The 17690-nt window shown below is 41.4% G+C and overlaps 1 protein-coding gene across 2 annotated transcripts in view; it reads right to left on the reverse strand.

The window, feature by feature from the left end:
* The window catches only part of ZNF592 (zinc finger protein 592), a 90747-nt gene that overhangs the window by 21655 nt on the left and 51402 nt on the right, over positions 1 to 17690 (reverse strand). For both annotated transcript variants that reach the window (XM_050966786.1, XM_050966785.1), the window contains 3 exons: positions 11058 to 11236; positions 1994 to 2170; positions 671 to 830 (listed from right to left, as the gene is read on the reverse strand). In XM_050966786.1, the coding sequence (XP_050822743.1) occupies positions 671 to 830; positions 1994 to 2170; positions 11058 to 11236 (516 nt within the window). The remainder of the gene's footprint in view (positions 1 to 670; positions 831 to 1993; positions 2171 to 11057; positions 11237 to 17690) is intronic.

Here is a 17690-nt window from a genome sequence, read left to right on the forward strand (position 1 = left end):
TAGAAAAGATGTGGACAAATTGGAGAGTTCAGAGGAGAGCAACAAAAAATGATAAAAGCTTTAGAAAACCTGACCTACAAGGAAAGGTTGAAAAACTGGGCATGTTTTTAGTCTTGAGCAAAGAAGTCTGAGGAGGGACCTGATGAGTCTTCAAATATATTAAAGGCGGTTATAAAGAGGATGGTGATCAATTGTTCTGCATGTCCACTGAAGGTAGAATAGTTTTTTTCCTAATATCTAACCTAAGTATAAGGAGAGTTGAGCACGGGAACAGGCTTCAAACGGAGGCTGTAGAATCCCCATCCTGGAGGTTTTAAACAACAAGTGGACAAATACCTGTCAGAGATGGTCTAAGTTTATTTGTTCCTGCCTCAGCACAGGGGGCTGGACTTGATGATCCCTCAAGTTCCCTTCTAACCCTACATTTCTATGATTATATAACATCACTACTACATATTTTTGTAATAAAGTGAAATTTACTAGTGTTATCCAAACTTGTATAGTGAAATTTTACTTTACATCACAATGCCCCCTGGCAAAAATTAATTACATACATAAAATAAAACCCCACCACTTCCTTCCATCTCCTGCTCTTAGAGTCACTTCTGCCTGTATACAGACACACAAAAAATGGCTCTGTGCTATCAGTAAGTCAGATTCAGCTACCTACCTTGACATGCTGCATTAATTGCTGTTTCTGCATATACACTAATTGACACTGCGGACACTTAAATACTCCCACCAACAGCTTGTTGGCATTCTGTTGGAAGTGCTCCTGGAGCAGCTTCTTCTTGTTAAAGACAGTCTCACAAGAACATTTGTAGATAACCCTGGAACAATTTAAAAAAAAATAAAATTCATGCTCAGTTTATTAACTATTTTGAAAAAACACTAGATAGAAGAAATCTCTATGATTCAGTCTTGGAAAGGGAAGTTACTTATCAGTGAATGGAGTTTTTTCAATGTGCTGCCTGCACATAGCCATGTTTTTTGGTTATACCCCGAACAAGCTCCACAGGCCCCAGAACCATTTGAAGCAATTAGTTGGAGGGTCTGAATGCATCCGGCATATACTGAGTGTTCTAAAAAGAGGCTCTGTTAAGCCCTGCATAGACTGGGGGGGATAACCATGAATATACAGAACAATTCATTCAGAGACCACCAGCTACCTGTTACTTTCAACCCAACCTGATTCCCCCTACCCATGCACCACAAGCTCTTTCAGCCATGACTAGTGGGGAAGAAGAGGAGGTTGCAGAGTGGAGAATACAAGACAATTTCTCCAGCTTCTTTAGGCAGTGGCACCCCCATCATCCAGAAGCCAGAGGAGGCAGTTGCAGTGCAAGCTCCTTGCCAGTAGATGCCCTTCTTATTCATGGGCAGGCAAGGGGTTGCAGCTGAGACTCCTCACTTCAGCTGCTCAGCTCCCTCCCTATCTCTCCACCCCCAAACTTAGGAGGCTCTGAGTTCAGGGCAGGGAACTTTGGCTTGGCAGAGACTGAGCCCCTGGCAAACAGCAAAAGCAGCAGTTTTTCCTCCTCCTCCTCCTGAGGGCTTGTCTACATTACCGGCTGGATCAACAGGCAGCGATCGATCCAGCGGGGGTCGATTTATCACATCTAGACTAGAGGCGATAAATCAACTGTTGAGCGCTCTCCCATCGACTCCAGTACTCCACCAAGGCGAGAGGCGCAGGCGGAGTCGACAGGGGAGCATCAGCCATCAACTCACCGCAGTGAAGACACCGGGGTAATTAGATTTAAGTACGTCGACTTCAGCTACGTTATTCATGCAGCTGAAGTTGCGTAACTTAGATCGATCTCTCCTCCTCAGTGTAGACCAGGCCTGACACTGACAGGCAAAGGAAGGAGATAGGGGGTGGAGGTAGGACGAAATGTCAGTTCCAGAGCCATCCAGTGGCTAACACAGTTCACACAAAACACTGGGCAAACATCAAACAGTGTAAATGTTTCCAAATGCTAAGGGTACTTACTGAGTAGTCTTGTGAGGCTCTTCTGGGTGCTGGCGAGTAATATGGGCAGTGGTACTGTCTGCAGATTTGAAGGCCATTGGACAAAAAGAACATTTGTGGAAGACTTCGCAGTGTTTCTCGTGAATGTGCGCTTTCAGCATTGCTAGCGACATAAAGACAACTCCACAGTGGATACACCTGGAAGGCAGAGGGGAAAAAATCTGCATTACAAATACCAAGCATTGCCTTTCCAACTGCCAAAGGGAAATATGAAAGTGAAGAGCGGAGGGCACCACAGCATGGCGTTAGCTCTCATCTGACCCCCTCAGTAGTGATCTGGAAGAGGCAGATTGCAGAATGTTAATGGAATTCATGAATCGTAAGGCTTTGCCCATGCACTGCGGCATGGAAAGTAAAGGGCTAACTGATGCCGCTCCAAAATCATTGCAGTCATTGGCTAGCACCAGCTCATCAGCCTGCCCCTTCAATCTAATCCCCAGCTCCCTGTTTCATGTTAACTCAGCGATTGCCTGTGTGCACCAGGCCTGATGCAACAGCTTGTGGAGCTCCAATTTCCGCTTGGAGGCTTGGCCTTCGGTTCCGTCTGGAGGTGGCGGTAAAGGGGGAGAAAGACACTGTGCATGCCCTGGCTCAGCAAACTGGGGGCTCCAGGGCTGTCCAGCTGGTATCTTTCACCAACACTAAATTCCTACTGAAAGGCTAAGGTAACTGAAAGCAATCCCACCCTACTGTTTTCTTCTCTGTCCTCCAAGAGATTGGAGGGAAGGGGGGAAGTTGAGGGCCCTATCACATGAACACCCTGTTTAAAATAACCCTATAACCTCCCCCTGTCCCCACCCCAAACCCTCATTGCAGCATCTGTTCAAATTACAGCTCCAGGGCTCAGCTCCCCAGCCTTGTAACTATTTCCCAGCAGGATATTTATGAGAATGCTGGGAAATGTCCATCATCAGTGAGAAAAAGAAATACAGAAGGAGCTTAGAGAAACTAAGAACACAGGCAGGAAAAAGCAAAATGAGATTCAGCTCAGAAAAATGCAATTAATAGATCTGGGGAAAATAATCCAAATCACAGCCATTCAATGAGTGAAATACATTTGGAAAGCAGTAATGTCATAAGAAACCTAGGAGTGGGAAATGGTAAACACAATACAATACAGTTCAATATGGCAGCAAAAAAGATTATTATGATTTTCAGATAGGATGTCATATGTCCCCCTGTATACAACTCTGATGAGACTGTCTCTCTAGTATTGCACTCAGCACCAAGCACTTCAGGACCAGAGACATGGAAACAAACTGGGGTGGAGAGAGGAGAGAGAAAAGAAACAAAAATAATAAAGGGCTCAGAGGGAATGATTAATGGAGAATACTGTTGGGCTGGGTAGGCAAGTGCCTGCTGGAAGAAGAGCAAAGAGTGGCCTCCAGGGATAGGACACCCAGCTCACCTCTCTGCATCTGGCTTTCTTCACAACAGAGCTTACAGCGGTGCAGCTGCATCACTGCAACGGTGCTAGTGCAAACATTCTAAAACAGATGCGAGAGACCTCTCCCATCAACTTCCTTCAGCTCCCATGAGTGGCGGTAGCTATGTCAGCAGGAGAAGCTCTCCTGCTAACATAGCGCCATCCACACCAGCGCTTAGGTTGGTGCAACTTACGTCACTCAGGGGGGTAGCTTATTCACACCCCTGAGCGACATAACTTATACCAACCTATGCTGTAGTGTGTGTATAGCCTAAAACAAACGGAAGGGACAGTAGGGGCAGCCAAGGTCCTATAGGAAAGGTTTTCCCAAACTTTTATCATTTAATCCATTCACTCAGTCTCTCAGTCTCTCCTCCCAATTACAGAGACCTGTAAATACTGCTCCCACAGAGCTGGCAACAACTGCTTACAACTTAACCATTCCTTCTTTCCACTCATTCCACCTTTTTTCCTTATTCAAAACACACAAAACACTATTCTGTGTACCAGTTAAGGGTGCTCTACACAAAACATGCCTATAACAAAACCTCAAAAGCAAGGAAAGGAAAAGGTAAGCCCTCTAACAGCACATGCCCTCTCCTCCTCCACCCAGATATATGCACCTGGCACAAATACTATACACCATAACCTTAGGGCTTGTCTACATTTACAGCATTGCTCCGGTGCAGCTGCTCTGCTGTAGCACTTAGTGAAGAGGCTACTTACACCAATGGGAGAGCGTCTCCTGTTGGTGTAGGTAACTCCACCTCCCCGAGAAGTGGCAGCTATGTAAACGTGAGAAGCCCTACCATTGACATAGCACTGTTTACACTGGGAGTTAGGTCGGTATAACTGCGTTGCTTAGGGGTGCTGATTTTCCATGCCTCTGAGCGACGTAGTTAAACTGACATAAGTTGGAGGTGTGGATCAAGTGTAACTCTGTTGCTAGGACGCCAGCCCTTCAGCAATCCCTCTCCAAACTCCTACAACAACAAATAAACCAGACTATCCCACTGACTCAACTGTCCCTTCTGCACTGTTCTGGGAAACAACATTCATTCACATTTGGGATCTGAGGTTATGCATCAGATATGTTATGTGTAGACCCTTACCCTAACAGGATGCCTGTGTATGGATTTCCCAGTTTTTTTAGTTTTAGAAAGGATCTCTGACATATCAGCAGCTGTCTTGAAACAAGATCTTCATGACAGTAACCAGTCACTCAGGAGCTTGTGAAAATAGCTCTCTCAAAGCTCCTCCTCTCCAGTGCACAAGAATGTTGCTGGAGACCTCTTAAGCAGCTGGTGTGCTGTGATCACTGCTTTCCATGCTGGACAGTTTTGGTTCATTGCTTCTCTCTGCTCCTCTTTTGTTGTATCCATCTGTTTTCCCTTGTCTTCTGTTTAGATTTTTAGCTCCCTGGGGCAGGGACTGTCTTAAGTCATAAACTTTAAGGTCAGAAGGGACCATTATGATCGCCTAGTCTGACCTCCTGCATAACACAGGCCACAGACTCTCACCCACCCACTTCTGTAATAAACCCCTAACCTATATCTGAGCTACTGAAGTCCTCAAATCATGATTTAAAGACTTCAAGGTACAGAGAATCTTTCAGCAAGTGACCTGTGTCCCACGCTGCAGAGGAAGGTGAAAAACCTGCAGGGCCTCTGCCAATCTTCCCTGGAGAAAAATTCCTTCCCGACCCCAAATATAGCGATCAGCTAAACCCTGAGCATGTGGGCAAGACTCACCAGCCAGATACCCAGGAAAGAATTCTCTGTAGTAACTCAGATCCGCCTCATCTAATATCCCATCACAGGCCATTGGGCATATTTACCGCTAATAGTCAAAGATTAATTGCCAAAATTAGGCTATCCCATCGTATCACCCCTCCATAAACTTATCAAGCTTAGTCTTAAAACCAGGTATGTCTTTATCCCCCACTACTCTCCTTGGAAGGCTGTTCCAGAACTTCACTCCTCTGATGATTAGAAACCTTCGTCTAATTACAAGTCTAAACTTCTTGATGGCCAGTTTATATCCATTTGTTCTTGAGTCCAAATTAGTACTGAGCTTAAATAATTCCTCTCCCTCCCTGATATTTATCCCTCTGATATATTTATAAAGAACAATGATATCTCCCCTCAGCCTTCTTTTGGTTAGGCTAAACAAGCCAAGCTCTTTGAGTCTCCTTTCATAGGACAGGTTTTCCATTCCTCAGATCATCCTCGTAGCCCTTCTCTGTACCTGTTCCAGTTTGAATTCATCCTTCTTAAACAAGAGAGACCAGAACTGCACACAGTATTCCAGATGAGGTCTCACCAGTGCCTTGTAGAACGGTACTAACACCTCCTCTTCTCTACTGGAAATACCTCACCTGTTGCATCCCAAGACCGCATTAGCTTTTTTCACGGCCATATCACATTGGCGGCTCCTTCTCCTCCTTTGTAACTTCCAACTGATAAGTCCCCAGCTTATAACAAAAATTCTTGTTATTAATCCCAAAATGCATGACCTTGGGCTTTTCACTATTAAATTTCATCCTATTACTATTAATCCAGTTTACAAGGTCATCCAGATCTTCCTGTAGGATATCCTGGTCCTTCTCTGCATCGGTAATACCTCCCAGCTTTGTGTCATCCACAAACTTTATTAGCACATTCCCGCTTTTTGTGCCAAGGTCAGTAATAAAAAGATTAAATAAGATTGGTCCCAAAACCGATCCCTGATGAACTCCACTAGTAACCTCCCTCCAGTCTGACAGTTCACCTTTCAATAAGACCTGCTGTAGTCTCCCCTTTAACCAGTTCTTTTGCCACCTTTCCATTTTCATATCGATCACCATTTTTTCCAGTTTAACTAATAATTGCCCATGTGGAACCGTATCAAATACCTTACTGATATCGAGGTAAATTAGATCCACTGTGTTTCCTTTGTCTAAAAAATCTGTTACCTTCTCAAAGGAGGATATCAGGCTGGTTTGGCACGATCTACCTTTTGTAAAACTATGTTGTATTTTGTCCCAATTACCACTGACCTCAATGTCCTTTACTTTCTCCTTTAAAATTTTTTCCAAGACCTTGCATACTACAGATGTCAAACTAACAGGCCTGTAGTTACCCGGATCACCTTTTTCCCCCTTTCTTAAAATAGGAACTATGTAAGGAATTCTCCAGTCGTACAGTACATCCCCTGAGTTTACAGATTCATTAAAAATTTTTGCTAATTGGTTCGCAATTTCATGTGCCAGTTCCTTTAATATTCTTAGATGAAGATTATCTGGGCCCCCTAATTTAGTCCCATTAAGCTGTTCGAGTTTGGCTTCTACCTCGCATGTGGTAATACCTACCTCCATATCCTCATTTCCATTTGTCATCCTGCCATTATCCCTAAATTCCTCATTAGCCTCATTGAAGACTGAGGCAAAGTGTTTAGATATTTGGCCATGCCTAGATTATCCTTAACGTCCGCTCCATCCTCAGTGTTTAGCGGTCCCACTACTTCTTTCTTTGTTTTCTTCTTATTTATATGGCTATAAAACCTTTTACTATTGGTTTTAATTCCCTTTGCAAGGTCCAACTCTACATGGCTTTTGGCCTTTCTAACTTTATCTCCACATGTTCTGACCTCAATAAGGTAGCTTTTCTTGCTAATCCCTCCCATCTTCCACTCCTTGTAGGCTTTCTGCTTTTTCTTAATCACCTCTTTGAGATCCTTGCTCATCCAGCTTGGACTACAACTCTTGCCTATGAATTTTTTCCCCTTTCTTGGGATGCAGGCTTCTGATAGTCTCTGCAACTTTGACTTGAAGTAATTCCAGGCCTTCTCTGCCTTTAGATCCACAAGTTTTTCAGTCCAATTCACTTCCCTAAATGATTTCCTTAATTTTTTAAAGTTAGACTTTTTGAAATCAAAAACTCTAGTCACAGCTCTATTTTTGTTTATCCTTCCATTTAGTTTAAACTGAATTAGCTCATGATCGCTCGAACCAAGGTTGTCCCCTACTATCATTTCTTCTATGAGGTCTTCACTACTCACCAAAACCAAATCTAAAATGGTATCCCCTCTTGTTGGTTCAGCAACTACTTGGTGAAGAAATCCATCAGTTATTGCATCTAGGAAAATCTGAGCCCTATTATTATTACCAGCATTTGTCCTCCAGTCTGTATCTGAGAAGTTGAAGTGTCCCATGATCACACAATTCCCATTAGTATTTGCTTCATTAAAAAACATTAAAAAGGGCCTCTATCCATATCTTAATCAGATCCCAGTGGTCTAGAGCACACCCCAAGCACTATCTCAGGGGAGACTCTAGTAACTTTCTTCCCCAATGTGATTTCTGCCCAGACAGACTCTGTCTTATCCATTCCATCCCTTCTTATTTCTTTACAGTTAACCTCATCATTGACATACAATGCTACTCCACCACTTTTGCCTTTATTTCTGTCTTTCCTAAACAGCACATACCCTTCGATATCTGTACTCCAGTCATGACTACTATTCCACCATGTTTCCTGTTATCCCTATAATATCTGGCTTCACTTCCTGCAGCAGTAACTCTAGTTCCTCCATTTTGTTACCTAGGCTCCTCGCATTGCTGTACAAACATCTTAATTTTTGCTGTTTGGCTTTGCTCACTTTCTTTACCCGATTAGGCACAGACATTCTACTGCCAGTATCACCTATTAGACTGGGATCTACACTACCCTTCCTCCTTATGTCCATTCTCCTACCCACAGCTGTATCCTTCTTTACTTTGTCTTCTTCCCTCTCAATGTTAAAATCTAGCGTGGGGATTACCTGGACATCTCCCAACCATCTTCCCCGAATTCCTAGTTTAAAGCTCTCTTAATCAGTTGTGCCAGCCTCCATCCTAGAAGTCTATTTCCCTCCCTACTCAGGTGAAGTCCATCCCGAGAGAACGGTCCTCTGTCCATGAATGCCTCCTAGTGGCCATACATCCCAAAGCCCTCCTTATAGCACCACTACCTGAGCCATCTGTTGATCATTATAATCTTGTCACAACTTTGTTGCCCTTCTCTTTTTGTTCTTGTGTGGTATGTACAATGCCTAGCACAGTGCAGCCCTGGTTTATGATTGGGGTTCTTAGCAGCTACCACAATACAAGTAAATAACAAAAAATAATCCCTTGTGGTAGGCCCCAACACCAAAAGAGAGGCAGGGATATTGTCAGAACAAACAGACTACTGTGATCACACTGCTCCCCTTCTCCAGCCAGCTAGGCACGTCAAAATATAATCCTGTCCTTTGTAAAAGGAGCTGCTGCTTTGTCAAAGATCCTCCCCTATGACACAACACAAGTGATGCTGAAGTACAAAACTCCCTTCCTCTTGACTACGGTAAGCCCTGACCCGTGACAAAGGAAATATTACCACGGAGCATCTAACAAAAGGCAGGTGCTCTCCTAAAGCGTTCAGGATGTATTCCAAATCTCACACTGGAGAATGGAGGTACGTGATGAAACATGTTATTTGACAGCTCTCTGTTCCAAATTTTCAATTATGAGAAAAATGCGTTTTTTTCATTTTTGTTAATAAATTTGAAAATTTTTACCAGTAACCTGTGAATTCTGCAGCCATGAAAACTGCAGCAGATTTTATCTCCGACTCAGAATTGTGATTCAGAATCTCAGATTTCATGTGAAGTTTTGAACCCTCATGGTTAGAAGAACAAGCTTGAAAGCGTAACCTGAGTGAAACGAATGCAGTGATGTCTGCCTGAGGTTGCAGGCAGCCTGAAACGATCTCTCTGAGAAAAGGAACTAAGTTATTTATCTTAATGGGCTGTTAACTCAAACTTAAAGATGGTGGCATATTGCTGAAAACTAGAGTGTAGGGACAGTGAAAAATAAATTGAATCTGAAAACAAACAGAGGAATTCAATGAACATACAATTTATTTTTATATTTAATTCAATACAAAATCGCCATTTATAAAATGTATTGGTAACAGCTACAGAATTTCCATAGTGCTGCAGAATCTATGGACTGTCACAGAATTTAGGTCCATCTTGCCATTGAGTACATGGGGCCTTGCATATTGAAAGACACACTAAATCTCACAGAGCAAGACTTTCTGCTGTATTCCAGCAACCCAAAGGGACTAAAAAGCCATCAGATTTGGCCAGCTGAGAATTCTTATAGTGTGGGGGAGCTTCCACCTGGCATGAAGATGTGTACCTGGTTCCTATGTGAATCACTCACCCCACATGCAAGAAAGGAGATAGAGGGGAGCATGGCTGGGATACAGCTACACTCTGGCATTCTGTGGTCTGTTGGGGACCACAGTTAGCTGTCTTAAGTTTGAACAGCCCTTAGATTACTCTAACCCAGGAATTCTCAAACTGGGAGTTGGGACCCCTCAGGGAAGGTCGCAAGGGGGGGGTCGAGAGCTGACAGCCTCCACCTCAAATCCCGCTTTGCTACCAGCATTTATAATGGTGTTAAATATATAAAAATGTGTTTTTAATTTATAAGGGGAGGTCGCACTCAGAGGCTTGCTATGTGAAAAGAGTCACCAGTAAAAAAATTTTTAGAACCACTGCTCTAACTTATGCCAGGGCCAGTACAGATATGCAAGGAGAATCTGGGTTTGTCTACACAGCAAAGAAAAACCTGCAGCTGGCCTGTGCCAGCAGACTTGGGCTGTAGACTTTCGGGCTTGGACTGGATGGGACGGTCCCAGACTTCAAACTCCAGAATAAGCCTGGAAGTCTACACAGCAATGAAATAGCCCTGCAGCCCGAGATGGCTGGCATGGGCCAGTCATGGGTTTTTCTTTGCCGTGTAGACATACTTTCAGGGAGCTGTAACCAGCTCCTAGATATGCACTTCATTGCACAAAGTAGCTCTTACAATCTTGCAAACATTATGTACTACCTATCTTAAAAGCAAAATTTTCCTGCAGATTTGTGGGCTCTCCCCATTTTGGAGAGCATGGATGGGGTGTTAATTTCCCCAGAGATATCCAGATCCTGTTGTTGAAGGCACATATCTTTCTAAATAGAAAGCTAACAGTAAAAATAAATCTAAGCTTGAGTGGGACTGATGCCAGTGGGTATAAAACTGGAAAGATTTCAGGGCCAATATTTTCAAAATATTCAAATTATTTTCACTAATAATTTTGGGTGCCAAATTTGAAAAAGAAAAAGAAATTGGCCAGTTCGTATAAGCTTCTATTTTTTTCCTTTTTTTTTTTTTTTATTAGTGAGCTCAAATTCATTTCAGGACTCAGAAATTCTAACAGTTTTTATTTACTGTAATCTTCTTCTCGTTACATGAGATATTTTTTAATCTGTTTTGCTGTTCCAGAATGCTTTTCTTCATTGGAATGTGTGAGCAATTATCAACCCAAATAAACAGACATTATCTATTTCTCAAACTGGTAGGTGGCAGTGATTTTTATGCTATCAATATATTAAAAACAACCTTTCAGTAGGACTTTGGATTCAGCCCTTGCACCTTAATCTGCCTAATTTTCTGTAACAGGTAATAAAAAAATCTGTCTTTTTTCCAAAGAACTGAAATAGTCCCCCATTCTTCCTCACATCCCCAGACAGACCCTTATAAACAGAACAAACCTGTATCCAACTTTGCGAGAGTAATGCAGGCAATTCTCCTTCACATGGGTTTGGAAATGGGCTGATCGGCACAGTATCCCGCACTCTGGGCAGCAGTAAGGGGACTTGTGAGTATGGATTCTTTGATGAGCACAGTAGCAGCACTGGTTAGGAAGCATGATCTGGCACACTTGACAAGTCTGGAAAAGAAAAAAAAATCATTAACCATTTATTCTACACAATTTTTTCTTAAGTCATCTAATTTCATCCTAGAATCATTCAAATTGGAAGAGACCTAAACGATGCCTGGTTTTGCCTAGTACACCTCTACTGATGGAGATTCCACAGCACCTTGGCAGCTTCTTCCACAGCTGAACTCTTAAAAAGTCTTAAGTTAGAAACTATTACAATGGGACCACTCATTCCAAGACCATGTCTCGTGTCACTCATAATTCTTTTAAAAACTTTCACCTATTAGGCTGAAATTTTCTATATTTGGTCTCTTCCTCAAAGTACATTGTTCTGAAAAACTTCAGCAAAAATCGTTCAGTCTTTTTTTTGTGTAGAAGGTGAGAGGGAGTAAAATAATTAATGTTTCCCATTATAAAAAAAACCTTTGCTTTAAAAAAAACACCTTTAATGCTGACGTCATTCTGGTAAAATGTGCATTTGACTGTCCCTTGGAAAACTGCTTTTGACTTTGACCAAGTTATGAGCCTCCGAAAATTACATGCCACCCATACTGTACATTATGCAAGGTTTTTCTTGCTAATCTTGTATAGTATGAAAACTAAGGAAAGCAAGAATATACACACATAACTTGGCTACACTTTGAAGGAGCCCCTTCCTCAGTTTCTTCAGACCTTATTTAGTCTGGCACTCCTGCGTGTGCAACTGAAAGGAAGGGCCACTACTGTGTGTGTTAGAACTATAGGTTTTCAGGGAAAATTTTATTAACTTGGTATGTACATTTTCTACATTAACATGGTTTCAGTTCCAATGGTTCCAAAACCCCTGGCCCTCAGGCTCCAGCAACCCCAACTCCTCTCACTTCCCCCAACAGATTCAAGAGATGGGTGACAATCTGCTAAGGAGAACAGTAGGGAAATGCCTGAGTAGGTGTACAGCTGTGGTAGACATCTGTCATGCAGAGCTCTGCTCTGCTATGTTTAGTGGCTCTGTATGTATATACTCCCCAGCTCCTAAGTTTCATTGGTGAAACGTGCTTGGGAGTGTTCTGTTTTAGTCCAGCTAAACTGCTCCAGATCATGGAATTCTTATTTACTAATCTCTCTCTTTCAAAAGCCTTGGAAACCTCATTAAAGAAAAAAGTGACACTAAACAACATTAAGAGGGCTCAATGAAACTCACAAGTAGGCCTGGCAGAATTCAATTTTTATTTTTTTATAATGTCAACAGATAATTTTGAAGCATTGTTTCTATTTTTACCAATTTAACTTTTCAAAGTTGAGCAAAATTCATGGGTTTCAACTTTCTTTTTTAATTTTTATCTATTTAAATTTTCACAGATGTGGGAAATTAGGAGGGGTGAGACAATTATTTAATAACCACAGACAGAGGTTCAAAAAATTAAAGCTTCATGATCGTTAACACAAATTATCAACAGTACATGTCAAAACACGTAAGTAAATATCCGTACGTCAAAGTTCTCAAGCAGCATTTTTCTTACTTTGCCTGTCTGTAAATTACAGTGATCATCAATGGAAATATTTTTTGTTGATTTTTGTGTGTAAAGTGAAATTTACTTCTACCAACATTTACCAACAAAAATTGAATCCTTCCAAGCCAAGTCAGTGCCCAGTCCAAGTTAAGGCTGCACACACTGCGTTAACCATGCCTCCTTGTGAGTGGGTGTGGACCTGTATTTATAATGCCACATGCTATTTCTACAGTACAACATACAATAGTTATTTCCTACATCCTTAGATACATATGCGTAACATTAGCGTTGTGTACTATGCTGTCTGTATGCCGAGTCCTTGAAAGTGATTTATGTGAAAAGTATACAGTAAGCCACATTTACCTACCATATTTCAAATTATACACTACAGAAATAGTGAAAATGAACTGGTATATTCAGTCCACCTAAATTGATAGCTATGTTAGTGTCATAATCAGCTGCCTCACCTCTTCGACTGCACCGAAGGAAGGCTGTACTATATGACAAGCTCTCTGGAGTAGCTCATGAGCGTGAGTGCCAACCTCAGGATGGACTGTCAAGGAACAGGGCAAAAACCCCAAACTGGTTGTATGTTCTAGAATTAGATTTCACCAACCAAGTATAACGTGTGACCGCTCAAGCGCTGTAACAGCTTTAACATATACCAGAATGCCCAAGGGGACTGTCTCCATCTTGCCACCCAGGCAACCCTGCCTTTGCGATAGATGATCCCTTATGCCAAAAGTCTCAACAATATTCAGGTGACTACTCCGAGTCTCACAGGACTAGTCACTTATCCCAGGTAAACTGTACCTTACAGATCATAGAAGATTAGGGTTGAAAGGGACTTCAGAAGGTCATCTAGTCCAACCCCCTGCTCAAAGCAGGACCAATCCCGAGACAGATTTTTACCCCAGTTCTCTAAATGGCCCCCTCAAGGATTGAACTCACAACGCCTGGGTTTAGCAGGCCAATGCTCAAACCACTGAGCTATCCCTCCCCCCAAGGACAACACTTGCAGTCAATCCGGTAATAAACTAAAGATTTATTAACTATGAAAAAGTTATTTACAAGGTTAAAGCAGGAAAATATACACACAGACAAGAGTTACAGTCTTAGGTTTCAAAAGGAAATAGACGCTGCTGTAATATGCAAGCTCTGGGTATCCTTTAGGGCTATCTCAAGCTAAGCAGCTTGGGGATCTCTTGCTTATGCATAGAAATATTGCTCTCGCTGAATTTCAAGCAGCATAGTAAGAACCATTTTTCTTGACAGGGATCATTATCCCATTCGCCCAGAGCTCAAGCTGATTGGATGAGGGTTTGTGCATGACTCCACTTCATGGGTGTGGTGGGAGTAAACAACAAAGTCTTTTGTCCACGGATGTTCCACAATGCCTTGTCTGATGTTAATAGGCCTTCTCCTACCCAACAAAAGATGACCCCTCTTGTGGTAAACTAGTATTTCACACTTGATAATGTTTTTCTCCAGACAGTGAGGGTTTACAGTTTTAGAGCAAATACTTTTATAGTTACAAAGCAAAAACTTAAATATTACCTTATGACGCATAAATCCTTATCTTAAGTGAGATTAATACATGTAGCATCTTAGATACATTTCATAAAGTTTAAACACTAAACAGTCTCTTATTTTAACAATGCTAACACACAGATGAGTCAGACTGGTTTCCAGCTCTGCATTCATTTGTTAGCATTCAGTGAGGCCTAGGGGCCTTGGAATAAGCTGGCACCTGGCGTGCCAGCACCACACATATATTTAGTACATGGTTAGTGAGAAAAAATTAAATACATACAGTAGACAACAAAATATCATATAAAAAGTTTAACTCAGAAAGAGACATTAGATCATTACAAAAATGAAATCAATGTAAATTTAACAGAATGAAAACATTACAAGATGCTGCACATGCATATATAAAGTTGTTTACAACTTTTAAATATTATATCATATAGTTGAAAAATAACATGAACTCGTGTAATTAAATAAGGTCTCACATGGCACAAGGAGGCAGAGATAAAAACGTTCTATCATTTTCTGACTTTTGAGGCCCTACTCATGCACCCTTAAAATACTCTTATGTAGTTTTAGCTAATGAAATTAATAGTGCTGATAGTTAAGGCCTAACATTTTCCATTAAAAGACCCTTCTTTTCAATTGCTCATAACTGTGAAACTTTAATTGTTAGGGCTGAAATTTTCTAGGTTTAGTTCAGGGGTAGGCAACTTATGGCATGCGTGCCACCTGATTTTCAGTGGCACTCTCGCTGCCTGGGTCCTGGCCACCAGTCCGAGGGGCTCTGCATTTTAATTTAATTTTAAATGAAGGTTCCTAAACATTTTAAAAATCTTATTTGCTTTACATACAATAGTTTAGTTATATATTATAGACTCATAGAAAGAGCCCTTCTAAAAACATTAAAATGTATTACTGGCACGCGAAACCTTAAATTAGAGTGAATAAATGAAGACTTGGCACACCACTTCTGAAAGGCTGCCGACCTCTGGTTTAATCTCTGACTCATTAGATTGGTTAGGAAAGTTTGAGGAAAAAATGGTGCAGCTGTTTTCAAGAATGTTAAAAGAAACTGACTGCCTTCCCCCTCACTGCCTCCGAACTCCAGAACCTTCGTAATTTTATAATGAATTTGCAGTGGGCAAGTGGGGATAGTCCCTATGCCTTCAGCAACATGAATAGTATTTTGGCTCTGATCCAAAACAACAATATTAAGCACAAGAGTGGAACCACTGAATGGACTATTCACGTGCTTAAAGTTAAGCATCTGCTACGTGCTTTGTTGGATCAGTGCAAGAGCACTCTGCACCTTGCAGGATTAAGCCCAAACTCACTATTTGCATATGTACAGCAGAACTTGCTCAGCACTGCTCCCTTCATATTTTGAACATTCCAGATGAACTGGCCTGGCAGTCCCTCTTACATTTACATATCAATGGGTAAACTGTACCTGCTCATCCAACAAAAACAGCCTTTGGCCTATCGGAGAGTGCACTGGGCTGGGAGTCAATGAGACCAAAATGGCCTGAGAGGTTCCACCAGATGATTTTTGTCAGAGGTTTGGAATAAAATGCAGGTCAGTAATAAAGCTGCTCTAAATCTCATCCACACGGTCACAATACTTCTCAGAATAAATATGCCAAATTTATGTGCTTAGTTATGGAGAGACAGTCACATAAAAAAAGAATCTGAAACATCAGAAAATGGCAAACAAACAGGGGCAACTTTTTAAAGTGCTTGTACACAAATGCTAGAAGTCTAAATAATAAGATGGGTGAACTAGAGTGCCTTGTGATAAAGGAGGATATTGATATAATAGGTATCACAGAAACCTAGTGGACTGAGAGCAATCAATGGGGTACAAAATATATCGGAAGGACAGAACAGGTCGTGCGGGGGGAGGGGTGGAGTGGCACTATATGGGAAAGAAAATGTAGATCAAATGAAGTAAAAATCTTAAGCGAATCCACATGTTCCATAGAGCCTCTATGGATAGAAATTTCATGCTCTAATAAAAAGACAACATTAGGGATCTATTATCGGCCATCTGACCAGGACAGTAATAGTGATGATGAAATGCTAAGAGAAATGAGAGAGGCTATCAAAATTAAGAACTCAATAATAGTGGGGGATTTCAATTATCCCCATATTGACTGGAAACTTTTCACTTCAGAATGAAATGCAGAGATAAAATTTCTCAATACTTTAAATGACTGCTTCATGGAGCAGCAGGTACGGGAACCCATAAGGGGAGGGAAAACTCTAGATTTAATCCTGAGTGGAGCGCAGGAGCTGGTCCAAGAGGTAACTATAGCAGGACCGCTTGGAAATAGTGACCATAATAAAATAGCATTCAATATCCCTGTGGTGGGAAGAACATCTCAACAGCCCAACACTGTGGCATTTAATTTTAAGAAGGGGAAACTATGCAAAAATGAGGGGGTCAGTTACCAAACAGAAGTTAAAAAGGTACAGTGACTAAAGTGAAATCCTTGCAAGCTGCATGGGTGCTTTTTAAAGACACCATAATAGAGGCCCAACTTCAATGTATACCCCAAATTAAGAAACACAGTAAAAGAACTAAAAAAGAGCCACCGTGGCTTAACAACCATGTAAAAGAAGCAGTGAGAGATAAAGACTTCCTTTAAAAAGTGGAAGTCAAATCCTAGTGAGGCAAATAGAAAGGAGCATAAACACTGCCAAATTAAGTGTAAGCGTATAATAAGAAAAGTCAAAGAGGAGTTTGAAAAACGGTTAGCCATAAGTTCCAAAGGTAATAACAAAATGTTTTTTAAGCACATCAGAAGCAGGAAGCCTTCTAAACAACCAGTGGGGTCCCTTGATGATCGAGATACAAAAGGAGCGCTTAAAGATGATAAAGTCATTGCAGAGAAACTAAATGGATTCTTTGCTTCAGTCTTCACGGCTGAGGATGTTAGGAAGATTCCCAAACCTGAGCTGGCTTTTGTAGGTGACAAATCTGAGGAACTGTCACAGATTGAAGTGTCACTAGAGGAAGTTTTGGAATTAATTAATAAACTTAACATTAACAAGTCACCGGGATCAGATGGCATTCACCCAAGAGTTCTGAAAGAATTCAAATGTGAAGTTGCAGAACTATTAACTAAGATTTGTAACCTGTCCTTTAAATCGGCTTCGGTACCCAGTGACTGGAAGTTAGCTAATGTAACGCCAATATTTAAAAAGGGCTCTAGAAGTGATCCCGGCAATTACAGACCAGCAATTACAGATCCCGGAAATTACAGACAGTAGTAAATCTAACAGCAAATTAGTCGAAACAATAGTTAAGAATAAAATTGTCAGACACATAGAAAAATAAACTTTTGAGCAATAGTCAACATGGTTTATGTAAAGGGAAATCATGTCTTACTAATCTATTAGAGTTCTTTGAAGGGGTCAACAAACGTGGACAAGGGGGA

Source organism: Gopherus flavomarginatus, chromosome 9 (genome assembly GCF_025201925.1).
Source record: "Gopherus flavomarginatus isolate rGopFla2 chromosome 9, rGopFla2.mat.asm, whole genome shotgun sequence".
In the NCBI taxonomy this organism is placed as follows: Eukaryota; Metazoa; Chordata; order Testudines; family Testudinidae; genus Gopherus; species Gopherus flavomarginatus.